General features: G+C 43.1%; 1 protein-coding gene across 1 annotated transcript in view; it reads right to left on the bottom strand.

Annotated features, from left to right (window-relative positions):
* Positions 1 to 17,417, bottom strand: part of SPATS2 (spermatogenesis associated serine rich 2) — a 221,162-nt gene that overhangs the window by 177,153 nt on the left and 26,592 nt on the right. The window contains exons 3-4 of the mRNA XM_056120190.1: positions 10,244 to 10,323; positions 707 to 815 (exon numbers count right to left, since the gene is read on the bottom strand). Coding sequence (XP_055976165.1) covers positions 707 to 815; positions 10,244 to 10,323 — 189 coding nt within the window. The remainder of the gene's footprint in view (positions 1 to 706; positions 816 to 10,243; positions 10,324 to 17,417) is intronic.

Here is a 17,417-nt window from a genome sequence, read left to right as displayed (position 1 = left end):
GAGCGGGCCCAGTAACGTCTCCACCATAAGACTTGTTGTTACTGTGTTTGGCATATCGAATACGTCACGGGGAGCTTGCCAGGCTCTGCCGTGCGGGCGAGATACTCTCGGTAGCTTGCCAGGCTCTCCGAGAGGGGCGGAGAATTCGAACTCGAGTCGCCCATGTTGGCTGCGTGCAAGGCGAACGCCCTACCGCTGTGCTCTCCAGTCCATCTTTAAGATATATTTTAAAAAATAGAATGCTGGGCCAGAGAGAGTACAGTGGCTGGATGCTTGCACTGCATGCAGCTGATTGAGGGTCAACCTCTAGCACTGCATATGATGCCTCAAACCCCCCAAGGAGTGATCACTGGGTATAAAGCCAGGAATGAGCCCTGAGCATCACCAGGTGAGACCCAAAACAAAACAAAAGTATATTATATTATCATAATCTGTCATACCAGTTATTAAATACCAGTTATTAAATACAGGGGTGTAAAACGTGCAGTCATGTGTCTTATTGGTACACGACAGGACAGACACATCTGTTTTCTCTCATCTGCCTGCAATTCATCTGCCCGTATTATATGGCCTACAAATCATGCTAGAAATATCCAAATGGCCATTGGCAGGAAAAAAACAAGATTCCCCACCCCTACTTGTAAAGTCTAAAGAAATACCAATTTGAAGAAACATAAACCTATGTCCAAAATTGAGCTAGGATTACCTTCCATGAATGCTTGTACTGTTCTGTCCACACAATTATCAAAGTGCTGCAAAACCAGGATGATTTCATTGTTGCTCTTATTGGGAACTATTGCGCGCACAGCATTTATCTGGAAAAGATAACGAAGTCATTTTATTCTAACATTGTTTGGCAGCTAAGGTCTATTGCACAGAATAACAAAAGGAGTGGCATTTCATTTTTGAGGTGGTGAGGCTTCTGAATGAGATCTGAAGGTTTAGGCTGAGGCCTAAAGATGCGGTGCTACTCAGGAAGCACTGAGGTGTGAGGAGCCTTGAGGGTCATCCTGGCAGTATTTGAGGGCCTCCTGGGTTACATCCAGTGATGCCTGGGGGAGGTGACACAGTTCAGGTATCAAACCCAGGTTGGGCATCCGGGTAGTCTATGATCCCAGCTAACATAGCATGAATTTTTTTGTTTTTGAGTCACATCTGTCAGTGCTCAGCAGTTACTCCTAGCTTGCATTTAGGAATTACTTCTGGCTCAGGGTATCATAATTGGTGAAGGAGACTGACCTAAGGTTGGCCACATGCAAGGCAAACCCCCACCCACCATACTATTTCTTTGATCTTGAAGTATTATTTCGACTGTATTACTCATGACTGTCAGTGAGTACAGACAATCATCTTCTGGGGAGTAATTTACACATGAGAAAGAGCACATAAAAACTCATTTCAAGGGCCAGAGACATAGTACAGGGAGTAAGGCTTTCATGTGGCCAACCCAGGTTCAATCCCTGACACTTCATATGGTCCTCTGAATCCCACCAAAAACGATTCTTGAGTGCAGAGCTAGAAGCAAGCCCTGAGCACAGCCAGGTATAGCCTCAAAACAAAACAAACAAACATTAGTTTTTTCTGTGAACAGTGAGAGACCATCTCTATCATATATATCCACCAATTAAACTCATCAATAACTGGGTTTCATTAGGTAATGTCAAATTGCTCTTTGAGACATAAGCACTAGTTTTTTCAATTCAAGGTATTTCTTTTCTTTTTTTTTTTTTACTTACAATAATTCTTTATCTATCTCCTTCTCGTCCTCCCTCTCCCTCTATTATGGTCTTTGGGTCACACCTTGTGGTACTCAGGGATCCCTGGGGCTCACAAGACCCCATGTCATGCCAGATTAGACACTGCCCTCCCGTTGTTCATCAATTTACTCGAGCGGGCCCAGTAACATCTCCATTTTGAGACTCGTTGTTACTATGTTTGGCATATCGAATACATCACGAGTAGCTTGCCAGCCTTTGCCGTGCTGGCAAGATACTCTCTAACTATCTCTCGGTAACTTGCCGGGCTCTCCAAGAGGGGTGGAGAAATCGAACCCGGCTTGGCTGGGCTGGCTGCATGCAAGGCAAACACCCTACCGCTGTGCTATAGCTCCAGCTGACACGTGCAATGCAAACCCTCTATCCACTGTATATCTATTCCATTTCTGTATATAAATTTTATATCCAGCAATTCTGGTTAACTTGCTATTCCTATTTAGTGCTGTTTTTTAAAATGTAGTGTACTAGGAGTTGTGGTGTCACCAGGAGGTCAACCAGTACCCACAAGGCAAGTACATCAGCAGCCTGATGGTGTCTTCAGGCTTCCTGATACCCCAAAATTGCCTCTGTGCCTCTGGTCGGACCCCAACTCAGGACCAAGTTTCTCAAGTGTAGGATGACACTGCTTTGTCCTTTCTCCCTTGCCACAAGGAGCTTAGGTTTATCAGTTACACCCGTCACAATGCTCCCGAGTCACTCCCATTCCTTCGTTTATCTGTAACCACTTCTCTATGCTCTCTTCTTCAACCAGTTAATCAGCTTTCCCCCCAAATCAGACTCTGTTAATTATTTGTAAGGTCAGATCCTTCTAGGACACTGAAATTGTACTATAAGTTAATATTGCCTTTCTCCTCTCCTTATGTCTTTTGAATAGTTTACTTTAAAGCAATGTCCTTTTTGTATAGATACAGGCAGACCGTTAATATTATGCTGTGTAACTTAGGATTTAATTGGCTCTGAATATTATTCACTCCCGGGCATCTGCTTTCTCGACTTACGCCTCAGTTGCCCTTGGTTCCTAACACCCCAAAAGCAGGGTCCCAACAAGGGACTGAATGGACCCAGCGCAAGCGGTGAGCTACCCTGGCATCGAAATGGGCCAGGCCTAAGTGCCATGATTCTTAACTGTAAGTTAAGAGTTTGATCATAGACGGCCATGATCCAAAAGTAGCAACGAGACTAGGACACTGCTAGGGATAGGAAAGACTATGTGGCCTGAGCACTGTGATCTGAGATCAAGATGGCCCTAGGAGAGCAATTCTATAAGCTTACGTATTTCTTACTGTATCCATACAAAATGATTTATATTATGTATGCTTATATGTTTGTTGGACAAGGAGAAGAGAAACACACCCAGAGGATTCCGTTCTAGGGTGGGTCGTCCTGCTGAGAGAGTATCTGTCCTAGAAGCTGCTTTCCCTGAGGGAAAGAACTTTACCCCTATTGATTTTGACCACACCTATATGTAATTGTTACCCCAACCCCTCATGCTTTGGGATTTAACTAGACTGTAAGAGTGGACTGGGGGATCAGAATCGAGACTCCAGAGGAGGAGGAGAAAGAGGATCAGAATCCAGACTCCCGAGCAAGAGGAGAAAGGGAATCAGGATCAGTATCCAGACTCTAGAAGGAGGATGAAGGGGGATTGAGGAGGAGAATGAAGTAACATGGGGGAGGAAGAAGTAGGAGGAGAATCAGAGGAAAATGGAGATGGGAATGGAATAAACTGCAACTAAGATCAACCAGCCTAGTCTTCGTTCCTTCCTTCGCCTGCCCATCGCCATCGACCTCCCTGGGGTGGGGGAACCAGCGTGAGACTACCGAACACGGGCGGCAGGAGAGATAGAGCCGCTGCCGGTTTTTTTTGAGTTTACACACTCGAGCAATTAAACAGCCTAAAGGTAAGTATGTGGGAGTCACAGCCACGAACAACTTCCAGCTCAGTTATACAAGCTCATTCATCAGTCTAGCTACAAAGACACATAAATCTTGAAAGGGGTCAAAAGCCACAGTTAATCTCAGACTGGCGCAAGGCTGAACAGCCCAGGGTAAATTTAGGGGGGACAGGTCAGTGTGGTGCCCACCCACCCAAGCAGAGCCCCTGGCAGCCGCTTGCTCCCACAATCCAAAATCGCTGCCATGCTCCCAGCTGGACTTCACCATCTCAGGATGGACCTCACTGAGATATTAACCTGATGAAAATAGGGGTATGCGGGTTTTGTGACTGAAATCTCCAAGCTTTCTCAGGGTCGGGATGGGCTACCTGCCCCCACATCCATGTACTTCTGGAAGCCTCAGCAGTAAAAACCCCAAAGCTACCACCCAGTTTAAAAAGCTACTCCAAGGGCTGGAGCTATAGCACAGTGGGTAGGGCATTTGCCTTGCACGCAGCCAACATGGCCAACACAGGTTCGATTCCCAGCATCCCATATGGTCCCCCGAGCACCGCCAGGAGCAATTCCTGAGTGCATGAGCCAGGAGTAACCCCTGAACATCGCCAGGTGGGACCCAAAAGGAAAAAAAAAAAAGCTACTCCAGCCTTACCTTCCCGACAAAAATACTGAACACCCTGAACAAACACAATGACCTCTTAGTATCTGTATTGCAAACCATAATGCACAAAAGGAGAGAGAGAAAGAAGTTCCTGCCATAGAGGTAGGTTATTGGTGAGAGGGGGATGTTGGGGGATAGGGGGAAGGAAATGGGGAACATTGGTGGTGAGAAATGTATATTGGTGGAGGGATGGGAGTTGGATCACCGTATGACTGAAACCTAATCTTGACCAGCTTTGCAATGGTCTATCTCCTGGTGATTCAATAAGTAATTTTTTAAAATGTGGTTTATTATGATGAAATTGTTATTTATTATGAGTTCATCATGTCGACCAAGACCATCCATAGTAATTCACAGTTACAGAAGGCAGAATCTAAACGTTGGACATGAGAGTCTCCCGGTGGATGATTCCACAACGAAATAGACCACATCATATTCAATTGACGGTTTTGCCTGACCGATGTCGCTGTTGTCCCAAAATTTCGAACAGGATCGGACCACCATCTCCTTCGTGCAAAATTCTACTTCACAGAGCGGGGAGAAAGGGCTGCAAAGTTCAAAAAGAGAACTCCCAGAACGACCACCAACTGGGAACTCTTTGGCACTATTGCGCAACATGGGAAGATGCCATTGTTGACAACATTGATGAGGAATACGATCGACTGGTTCAGCACCTCCATGAATGTGCGAGGAACGCCAAGAGAGAGATAGCCACAAAAAAATCGCCTATCTTCGAAAACTCTTGAGCTAATTCGCCAGCGTGGTTTGGCGCATGCCTCAGGCAACCGCAAGCTAACGTCTGAGCTCGCAAAGCAGTGCAGACATGCGATCAAGGAAGACCTCAAAGAGAGAAGAGCAGAAGTGCTGGTAGATGCGGCAGAAGCTGGGAAAAGTATTCGTTACGCCCGCCTGTCCTTCGCCAACTACAAGACCAAGATGATTGCCCTCCGACGTCCTGATGGATCCATCACATCCTCCAGAACGGCAATGGAGAAAATTATCCATGACTTCTACTCAAATCTCTTCGATAGCCATGTCCACTTGCCGACATACCAAATTCCACAGGATGGATATGTTGTTCCCAATGTTCTCCCTTCTGAAATCCGACACGCCATTTCGTCAGTAAAGAAACAAACAGCACCCGGCCCAGACAAGGTCAGACCTGAACACCTGAAGAACCTGCCATCATTACTCATCAATACACTGGCTCGGCTCTTCACTCGCTACCTGTCTGAATGCAAGGTTCCATCCCAATGGAAAACCAGCAGGACTGTACTACTGTTCAAGAAGGGAGACATCCATGACATTGGCAACTATCACCCGATCTGCCTATTGTCTGTCATCTACAAGTTGTTCACTCGAGTCATCCTAAATAGGATTGGCAGAACACTAGATGAAGGACAACCATGCGAGCAAGCCGGGTTCCGCAAAGGATTCAGCACCATTGATCATATCCACACCATAACCAAGCTCACTGAGGTTTCTCGGGAGTTCAAGATGCCACTCTGTTTAACGTTCATTGATTTAAAGAAGGCCTTTGATTCTGTTGAGACGGAAGCGGTCATTGAAGCTCTAGCCAATCAGGGCATTCAAGCCCAATACATCAAGATCCTCCGTGAGCTGTATTGCGGATTCACTACCAGGATCTCACCATTCTACAAAGAAGTGATTGTTGATGTCAAGAGAGGGGTTCGGCATGGTGATACCATTTCACCGAAACTCTTCAGTGCCACCCTCGAGAACATCATGCGACGACTGGAATGGGAAGGAATGGGAGTGAAGATAGATGGTCGACAACTACACCACCTCTGCTTTGCTGATGACATTGTTTTAATAACACCAAACATCAGCCAAGCGGCACAAATGCTGGCCGTCTTTGACCATGAGTGTGGAAAGGTAGGACTACAGCTGAATCTTACGAAGACAATGTTTATGAGAAACAGCCTCGTTCCTGATGCCCCATTCGCTCTCAACGAAACGACCATCTCCGAATGCAACAGCTATGTGTACCTACGTCGAGAAGTCAACATGACAAATGACCTGGCACCCGAGCTGCGCAGGAGGAAGAGAGCGGCTTGGAACGCCTTCAAGAACGTCGAAGAAATAGCTAAGAGGACGAAGAACCTCCAGCTCCGGGCACATTGCTTTGATTCCACTGTTCTTCCTGCACTAACATATGCCTCAGAGACCTGGGCCCTACGCAAACAGAATTAGAACGCTATTCAGGTCTCCCAAAGAAGAATAGAAAGAGCTATGCTTGTAATATCATGTTTCACTCAAATGAGAGAAAGAATCCGGAGTTCCGACATCCGTCGACGATCAAGAATCAGGGACGCTGTCTCATTTGCCAAGGTGTCAAAAATCAGATGGGCTGGTCATGTAATGAGATTTAAAGACGACCACTGGACTAGAGCTGTTACCGACTGGATTCCACGGGATGTCAAAAGACCGCGTGGCCGCCCACCTATCAGATGGTCAGACTTCTTCATCAAGATCATGAACGATCGGTTTGAGGCTCTTCATGTTCCCAGAGCGAATAGATGCCATTGGGCTACACTAGCACACGACAGGGACAAATGGAGACGTTACTGGCGCCCGCTCGAGCAAATCGCCGACTAACGGGAAGTTAAATGATTTTTAAGTGATTAAGTGGTTTATTATACTGTCTATAAATAACAGCATTTTTGCTTTTTGTTGGGTTGATGACACTCAACTGTGCTTAGGGTTCATTCCTGGTTCAAAGCTCAGGAAACACTCCCAGTGGTGCTCAGGGGGTCATCTGCACTGTCAAGGATTGTACCAAAGTTGGCCACCTGCAAGGCAAGCACCGATGCCCCAATACTATATAGTTGGCACTGCAGCATTCTTTTTCTTCCTTTCCACTCCTTATAATTTTCATTTCTTGCCTAACTCTACAATGCAAAATTGGCTATTAATAACAACAAGGCCTGATTGTTTTTATAAGGATGTGTCAGAGAGACTGGAGCAATAGCACAGCAGATAGGGCATTTGCCTTGCAACATGGCCAGCCTGGGTTGTCTGATTCCCAGCATCCCGTATGGTCCCCCGAGCACCACTTGGAAAAATTCCTGAGTACAAAGCCACGAGTAACCCCTGAGCATTGCCGAGTGTGACCCAAAAAGAAAAAAAAAAAAAGAAAAAAAAAAGGATGTGTGTCAGAAACCAAGACCTAGGGCTGAGGAGTTATCTCCAGGTATATGTGGGGATTCCAGGTCTGATATCCAGCACCTTACAAGCACTGGAGGAAACAGTCCCCAAGATTGAGTCAAAAAGAGTCCCTGAGCATTGCAAGGTACATCTCTCCAAAAGAAGGAAAAACAAACAAAAACCAACAGCCAGAGAGTTAGTTCAGGGGTTAAGGCACTTGCCTTGCTCGCATCTCATCCCAGTTCGAATCCCTAGTACCATATAGGGTCCTCCCAAGCACTGCCAGTACAGAGCCAGGAACAACGGCCCCTGAGTGCCAACTAGTGTGGGCCCAAAACCTGAACCCTTGTGCTGAAAATCGGAGCCAAGACGTTACTGTGACTGGAGTCATTCATTCTAGTCGTCTCAATGAATGCAGTTAAAAGATCTTTAAAAACTGTGAGCTTTGTGAAGACATGAAATTTACATACAAGTGGTACAACATGGAAAGTATCATGCTAAGCGAAATGAGTCAGAAAGAGAGGGATAGACATAGAAAGATTGCATTTATCCTGGGGATATAAAGTAACAAAATATGAGATTAATACCCAAGAATAGCTGAGATCAGCACCAGGAGGATTACTCCATAATTTAGAGGCCAGCCGGGTATTCTAGGGGAAAGGGCACTTCAGATACAGAAGGGAGCACCAAATAAAGGGTGTTTGGAGGATCCTCCCAGGAGGGGAGATGCACGTCGAAAGTAGACTATGGACTGAACATGTTTGCCACTCAATGCCTCTTTTGCAGACCACAACACCCAAAACGAGAGAGAGAACACAGGGGATTGCCCTGCCACAGAGGCAGGGTGGGAGGGGGGTTTGGGGACTGGGAGGGATACTGGGATCAGTGGTGGTGGAGAATGGGCACTGGTGGAGGGATGGGTATCTGATCATTGTACAATCAAAACCCAAGCACAAAAAATTGTAAATCTACAACTGTACCTCATGGTGTTTCACTAATAAATAAATAAATAAAAATTTTAAAAAATTAAAATAAATTAAAAAAAAAAAACCTGCGGGCTTTGGGGACTAGAGAAATAGTACAGTGGCTGGGGCACTTGCCTTGCACATGGTCAACTCAGGTCCTACTCCAAATGGTCCCCTTAGCCTGCTAAGAGTGATCCCTGAGCCTAAAGTCAGGAGTAGGCCCTGAGCACTGCCACGTTTGACCCCAAAACAAATTGTAATGTGGGGGTTGTTCTGAATCATATTCAGCAGTGCTCAGTGAGTACTCTGGGCACGCCCTCAGGGTCACGCCTGGTGGGTTTCCTGGGATAGAACAAGGATCGGCTGCATGCAAGTTAAGGACCTTATCCACTGTACAATTTCTCCATCCTCAAGGTTTTGGTTTTTCAGAATATGAATAAATAAAAATAAACTCTATTGACATCTTCAACTCATATATACATTTTGGGGATGAGCAAAAAACCTAGTATTGAACAATATAAAAATGAACACATTAGGTTAAAGATTCACTGTCAAAGTTATATTCTAATTACTTAAAATATGAAAGTAAGAGCTGGAGCAATAGTACAGCAGGTAGGGAGGGCAATTGCCTTGTATGTGGCTGACCCAAATTTGATTCCCGGCACCTCATACGGTCCCCTGAGCACCACCAGGAATGGTCCCTGAGTACAGAGACTGTACTCTACTGAGACTGTACTGAGTAAGCCCTGAGCACGTTGGGTGTAGCCCCAAAACCAAAATAAATGAAATTTAAAAATGAAGCTATTTCATTATTAAATTAATGTAAATGTCTGACTCAATAATCAGAATATGTATTTTTTTATTAGAAAAACCGCATGAAGCTTTTTTTCTCAGCATAGCTCATTAAGGGTTATATTATGGAAAGCAATAATTTCTTCTGGAAGAAATCTTTAAAAGTTCTCCTCAAGTGATTGAGCAAAATTCTACTTAGATAAAAACGTCTAGAACTCAAACCACAGCCATGCTCAAGTTCGCTCTCCACAGGCTCTCCTCACCTACAGGGGAACCTGCAGAAAAACCAACGTATGCAGCAGCCGTGACTGAGATTTCCAAGCTCGCCTGGAACGGGTCTGGGCCTCCTCCCCACAGCTTCCCAGTTTTCCAGTGGCTTAGCAGTCACACCCACAAGCTGCCCCCAGCACCACATAATCTCAACAATGGCCAATAAGAGAGTGATGTAGGCTTTATCCATGAGCTAATCTGCTCTATAATCACATTCTAAATTTCAGAATTCCTGGACCTCTCTAGCCCAGTGATGTACCAAAAGAGGCACACATTAGTTTGGCTTTAACATACATGTTTGTGATCTCTTATTCAACGGTTTAAATGGCTCCAGGATGCAATACAACAATCTTCAAATACTTCTCTCTTATGGTGGTGGGAAAATGCATGGTGGTGTGAGTAGAGTTTGAATATTGAACGTACTGAATTATGGTGAACAATTTATGAAAATAAAAACTTTTTTAAAATGTCGTCATCAGAAATTAGATTTACTGTATAAGGAGACAAGCAAAGAATATAATGCTGACACTTAATAGGCTCTGACTGCTCAAAAGTTTCTCTGATAAGCAGTTACATGATATACAGCAATATTCTATTTTGTTCTCTAATTTTAATTTTCTTAATGCGTTTGCAGGTTTTTATTGTATTGGGGCTTAAATTTTTACTATGACATTCCCATTCCTATGACAATCCCAAGATATCCATCTTAACTAGTCATACCTTCTCTTTCATGTTCTCAAAGGTTCCTCCCTGGGCCAGTACAGTATTGGACTGCAAATCAAAAATGAATCCTGATGAATCTGAAAGAATGTGAAAGAAAAAATATATTCAATATGATCCAAAAATAACATGCAATCTGTTCTCCAAACAAATGGGTGAAAACCAAATGCCTTCTTTCCATAAACTGTTAACAATTAATTTGCTTTTTAGAAAATTCTATATAACTGATAATTACATTTTAATTAAAACTATAAAGTTAATTTTGATCTTAATAGAAATTGTTACTTCTTAAGAAAAGGATTAGAGAGCCGGAAAGACAGTAAAGGTGTTTGCCTTGTAAGCAGCCATCCTGGTTCGATCACCAGTATTCCATATGGTCCCTCAAGCCCTGCCAGGAATGATCCCTGAGCACAGAGCCAGGAGTAAGTCCTCAGCACCACTAGGTGTGGCCCAATCCCTCCACACACACATATACACACACACAGTAAATAAAAAGAAAGAAAATTAGACACAGCAACTCCAGATAGTAGTTTGTCCTATAATCCTTGTTATCTATCCAATCTTAACATAGAAGATCTTCTGTACGTTATACAGTATATACAGGTGTAAGTTGTACACCCAAAGGTTTAAAGTGCTGTAAACCAAAGGTATTTACTACCTCTCTGACCCTGGGAATTATGATTTCAGTATTGCAATTAGAAGAAAAAAAGAGCTCCAGTGGTTTGAGTGTTTTCACTCTCTCAAATTTCTCCATTAAATCTTACTTCTGGGTGGGGGTGGCAGGAAAATGGGAACATTGGTGGTGGAGAACGGGCACTGGTGGAGGGACGGGCACTCAATCATTGTATGACTGAAACATAATCATGAAAGTCTGAAAGTCTGTAACTGTATCTCATAGTGATTCGTTTAAAAAAAATCTCACTTCCCAAATTATGGCTATAATATTGAGGTCTCTGGAAGGCAAATAGGTCACACAGATAGAGCCCTCATGAATGGGAATCATGTGCTTATAAAAGATTCCTGAGAAAGGCTAGCTCCTATCATTCCTTTGAGGAAACAAGAACCTGTGATCCAGAAAGGAGCTCTCACTCCAGCTTCCAGACGGTGAGAGTCAATTTCTTTTGTTTATAAGCCCTAGTTTTGGACAAACTTGCAGGCTATCGAATGTAGCCTGCCCACAGGGCAGAGTCTGGCAAACTCCCCGTGGCCTACCAAATATGCCAAATACCAGTAACAATGATGGGTCTCATTCTCCTAAAGAGCCGTGAATAGAATCTCAGGGCTAGGATGAAAGAGACGTTACTGGGGCCTGCTCGAGGCAATCGACGATTAACAGGATGATGAAATGAAATGAAATAAGCCCTAGAGCCAGAATTCTTGTTATAACAAACAAACCAGAGTAAGAGAGGGGTTACAAAAACAAAAAATTGTAATCTCGAAAATTGTTTTAGGGGCTGGAGCATAGCACAGCAAGTAAAACTTTTGCCTTGCACACAGCAGACCCGGTTTCGATTCCCAGCATCCCATATTGTCCCCAGAGCACCACTAGAAGAAATTCCTGAGTGCAGAGTCAGGAGAAATTCCTTTGCATCACCATGTGTGACCCAAAAGGCAAAAAGAAAAAAAAATTTAAATTTTAAAAAATTTACAGTAATAGGGGATAGTTTGAAGGAACGGAACATATGCTTTGTTATGTTATAGGTCTCAAATTTGATCCTCGACATAAAATGCCTCCCAACTGTCGATGCCACTACCAGTCTGCCAGGTACTGCTGCCAAGAACCAAACCCATCATGTCTGTACTGTAGGGAGTGAGTCCCACACAAGCACTGCTGGCATCTCTCTCTCTCTGTATCTATGTAAATTATCAAAAATGAACTATATATTTCAGGTAAGATTCATAAGACTTTATCATTTATTTCACTTTATCAGAAATCTATCAAATTTCTTAGAATTATTTCAGATATCACACATTCAAGTATATTTTGGGAACGATGTTATTTACATTGTTCGAGTGGGCCAAGTAACGTCTCCACTGTGACACTTGTTACTGTGTTTGGCATATCAAATATGTCACGGGTTGCTTGCCAGGCTTTGCCGTGCGGGCAAGATACTCTCGGTGGCTTGCCGGGCTCTCCGAGAGGAGCGGAGGAATCAAACCCGGGTCGGCTGGGTCAGCCATGTGCAAGGCAAACGCCCTACCCGCTGTGCTATTGTCCCAGCTTTGGCATATTAATAAATACAGCAGGTTGTTATTGATTTCTGATGTAAAAAAATCAGACAAAAATGTAGATAATGAAAAATTAGAAATACCAGAAATAGAGGCTGGAGAGGCAATACAGTGTGTAGGACAGTTGTCTGAATGTGGCTAGTCATTTAGGGTTCAATCTCTGGCATCCCATATGGATACCCTACGCACCACCAGGAGTTATCTGGAGAACACCAGGAGTGTTGCCAAAAAAAAAAAAAAAGTAGCAAAAACCAACTAAACAAACAAGCAGAACAGAAATAGGATGAGAGAGATAGTAGAGAGGAAAGGAAGCTTGCTTGCCTTATACAATACCAACCCAGGTTCTGTTCCTAATACCACCCTGGTGGTCCAATAAGCCCTGCCAAGTGTGATGCCTCAGCACAGAGCCAGGAATAGGACATAAACATGACCTGCTGAGGCCCAAAAACCAAAACCACCACCACCCTCCAATGAAATAAAAATAGAGCAGGCTAGACAGTACAGAGGATAGGACACTTGCCTTGCACAAGGCCAACCTGGGTTCAATTTCCAACACCCCATATGGTTCCCTGAACCCCTTCAGGAGTGACCCCCTGAGCATAGAGCAATGAGTGAACCAAGCCCTGAACACTACTGGGTGTGGCCCAAACACCAAAACCAAAATAAGAAAGAGAAAAAAAAAAACACTAGAAATATCTGAATCTGATTATCCCATCTACCAAACCAATCTTGCCTACATGTTTGGAACTCTGGGTCTGAATACTGGCACTACCAAACTAACCTTGAACAAACACCCCAATGGGTTTCAAAATAGTTTTTCTGTTGATTTCTAGTTTAACATATTGTATTGGCACATATGCTGCCAGAGCCCATGTGCTGCCTGTGCCCACGAGCATACGCGGTGCCTGAGCACGTGTGTCACCCGCATCTCAGATGTGCACGTTCATGCTTCCATGTCTACTGCTGGGATGTGTGTGGCTGCTCTCTCCGCTCTGAGAGAAGCCAGGGTTCTCTCTTGAGCACATGACTCTACACTGTCTCCCACTTTCTCTCCCTCCTTCCCTTCAAAACCTCCAAATAGAAACTAATTTTTTTTTTTTTGGCTTTTTAGGTCACACCTGGCAATGCACAGGGGTTACTCCTGGCTCTGAACTTAGGAATTAACCCTGGCGGTGCTCAGGGGACCATATGGGATGCTGGGAATCGAACCCAGGTTTGCTGCGTGCAAGGCAAAAGTTCTACCCACTATGCTATTGCTCCAGCCCCAAACACTGTAATTTTTTTTTAAAAAAGAACATATTATATTAAGTGTTTTTTATAATAATTTAGTTAAGTTGATTATATTCACACCTATTCAGATGACTATTATAAAAAAAAAGGGAGCAATAGTACAGTGTGTAGGGTGCTTGTTTTGGAAAAAGCTGACTAAGATTCAATCCCTGGTACCCCTAAGACCTGCCAAGAGTGATCCCTGAGCACAGAGCTAGGAGTAAGCCCTGAGTACCACCAGGTATAGCACTAAAAAACAAAAACAAAAGCAAAAAAAATTTAAAAAGTAAAACATGTTTTGGAAAGAATATGTAAATTAGAATCCTTATACATTAATGATGGAATGTAAAATGATAGAGCTGCTCTGGAAAGCTGTAGGATAGCTCCTTAAATAATTAAACAGAGAATTTTCATTTCTTATACAATTCAATAATTTTATTGGAAAGTATATAAACAAAAGAAATGAAAGCAGCAATTTGAACAAATATTTGTACATCCATTTTATAGCTGTCTTATCATAAAGCCAAAGATTCTGGAAGTAACTGTTGTCAGGTGAACGAGTAAACACAACTACACTGAGTTGTCAAATTTAGAACAAATTCAGAACAAAAGTATCACTGTATGTCACCTAATAACAGGGATATGTCCTAAGAAATGTGTCATTAGTCATTTTTGTCACTATGCTACCATGATGGGATATAACTACATGAACCTAGATAGTGGTATATGTAATAATGGAATATTACTCAGCCTTCAAAAAGGTGATTTCTACAACATGATGTTCATACAGCATGGGTGACCCTTGAAGACATTATGCTACGTGAAATAAGCAAAGACAAAAACTGTATGATTCCACTTATATGAGATCCCAAGAGTTGTCAAATCAGAACAAATTTAGAAAGAATAGTAGTTTCAAGTGCTGAGTGCAAAGGGAAATGGTATATTTACTACTTGATCAACACAAAATTTGTTTTGCTGCAGGAGAGTAACAGAAGTACAATGGTCGGGCCTAGTTACATCCCTAGCACCACATAATGATTCTCTGAGCACTGCTAAGAATGATCTCTGAGCTCAGAGCCAAGAGTAAGCCCTCAGTACTAAAAGGTGTAGGCCAAACATCTTCCCGCACACACAATTTCAGTTTGAAAAAAAACTGAGGGAAGTAGAGACAAAGCAACATATAGGCAGCTCTACAGTAAAATATACAGAATATGATATTCTAACCACCCATATAATACAAGGTAAAGAAACATTTGTGATCAGCTATGAAATTTGTTAGCTATTTTAATGTCTCTGGGGTTTAAATATCAAATGTGGAGGAATTTTATTGCTGATGAGAATTACAAAAGGAGAGAGGAAAGCAAACTGACATACAAGATAAAGTGAACCAAGAAAAGTATACTATTTATAAATTTACTTTTATTATAGTAACTCCATAGATTTACTGTACTATCTCTCCAATCCCAATTTCCAGGATTATTCTGACACTGTCAGATATGACAGGCAGATTACCTAACAAAACCAGGACGACTAAAAATATAGAAAAATGTATATGGCTTTCTCTGGTCTGTTCTGTTAAGGCTAAAGAGAAAATAAGAAACAATACAAGAAACACTGGTACTCTTAGGAATTACAGCTAAACCTACTTCAAAATCCTGGGTTACATCCAGAGTTGGTTTTCTCTTATCCAATGGTAGATTCAGAGATTAAGGAAAACTTAAGGGGGCTGGAGCAATAGCACAGCGGGCAGGGCATTTGCCTTGCACGCAGCCAACCTGGGTTCGATTCCTAGCTTCCCATATGGTCCCCCAAACACCACCAGGAGTAATTCCTGAGTGCATGAGCCAGGAGTAACTTCTGTGCATCACCGGTGTGACCCATAAAGAAAAAAAAAGTTATGCATAGCTATCTCGCTATAAACTCACATCACGTATCTAACAGGTTCTCAAATATCTGTACTTCAGGTTCTATTCAAAGGCTCTTTTATTTATCTCACTACTTTTGACATTTGGGCAAAATGTAAAATATATATATGTGCTTTATTGTGTATACCAAGACCATGAATGTCAACAGTATTATAAACATATAAACTAAATGATAGCATTTTTAAATGTTTGCTGCCCAATAAACAGTACACATAACCAAGAGTAAGGCCCACAGGAAATTCTTGACAGAAGCATTTTTTTACCTAATCAATTAACTAGTAAGTCACATGATGAGTAAGATCTAACATCTAAAAACCTGTCCCACTATAGGCACTACTTAACTCAGTACTATCTAAGCTATGACACACTGGTTGATATTTGGTTTTAATTTCTAATCCTTTCAGAATCAATGTTTTCACTGCACTGTAGCACTGTCCTCCCATTGTTCACGGATTTGCTCAAGTGAGCACCAGTAACGTCTCCACTGTGAGACTTGTTACTGTTTTTGACATATCAAATACGTCATGGGTAGTTTGCCAGGCTTTGCCCTGCAGGTGGGATACTCTCGGTAGCTTGTCACAAAATACAATAAACCTGGGTTTGCAGGCGAGGCAACAAAGAAGCCATCAATAGTCAGGGAGACAGCTCCAAGGGCTTAGCATGTTTTGCTTGTGAAGTCCCAGTTTTATTCCTGGGACCATGCGGTTGCCCCAACACTACGAGGAGCAATGTCCAAGTACTAGGCACAAGAAGCCTCAAAAGATAACTAAGTGTGGGCAGCCCTCTCTCAAAAAAAAAAGTTATCCAATCCTTTCCTTAATGCACAAGTATTAAAATAAACAGAAGCATCACAAACAACCATTTCAGAGGTCTGGAAACCAAAGGACAACAATAAATACCAGAGAAATTACTAAAGTTGTAGGTAAAGACAGTGGCCATCTGTATTCTTCCTGCTTGATGCTGCTCTCACTCACCCAAATCCAGTTCCCTAAAAAGCAACAGCTTTACCAAGGCTTTCAAGAGCAGGTTATGAAAATAATCAGTTTTTGATCCAGGGCAACTGAGCACCACTAGGAGTGGCTCACAAGCTGGATGTAACTCCAGAACAGTGCTGGTGTTGTCCCCGACCCAAATTAAATTTTCTAATTAAGGGGACAAGAGCTATAGTACAGCAGGTAGGGCCTTGCACATGGCTGACCTAGGTTCGATCCCTTGTACCAAATATGATCCCACAAGTACCACAAATGGTCCCGAGTCCTGCCAGGAGAATCCCTGAGTACTGAGCCAGATGAAAGCCCTGAGCACTGCTGTGTGTGTGTGTGTGTGTGTGTGTGTGTGTGTGTGTGTGTGTTTGGGGGGGGGGGGGGGGAAGGGGGAGGAGAAAGCAACGTGAGAGTCTCCTCAGGATAGGAGAGCTGAAAATCACGAGTGTTTATTCGCAGGCTGCTGCAATGGGCAGTCCTGAAGGTTTCACTGAGCCACAAAATTAGTCTGAGTTATACTGGAAGCATTGTGGATACTGTTTGGACTAACATGGGTAACATTTGGATAGTGTTTGGATTAGAAGAGGAAGAGAGAAGGTTTATGAACACTTAAAGAAGACAAAAAAAACAGAGGGTCCTTGGGGTACTGCAGTGTAGCACTACAGCACTGTCCTCCCATTGTTCATTGATTTGCTCGAGCGGGCACTAGTAACGTCTCACAACAAATTGTGAGACTTCTTGTTGTTACTGTGTTTGGCATATCGAATA

Source organism: Sorex fumeus, unplaced genomic scaffold, assembly GCF_029834395.1.
Source record: "Sorex fumeus unplaced genomic scaffold, SorFum_2.1 ptg000042l, whole genome shotgun sequence".
NCBI classification, from domain to species: Eukaryota; Metazoa; Chordata; class Mammalia; order Eulipotyphla; family Soricidae; genus Sorex; species Sorex fumeus.
This window is presented reverse-complemented; position numbering and strand designations above follow the sequence as displayed.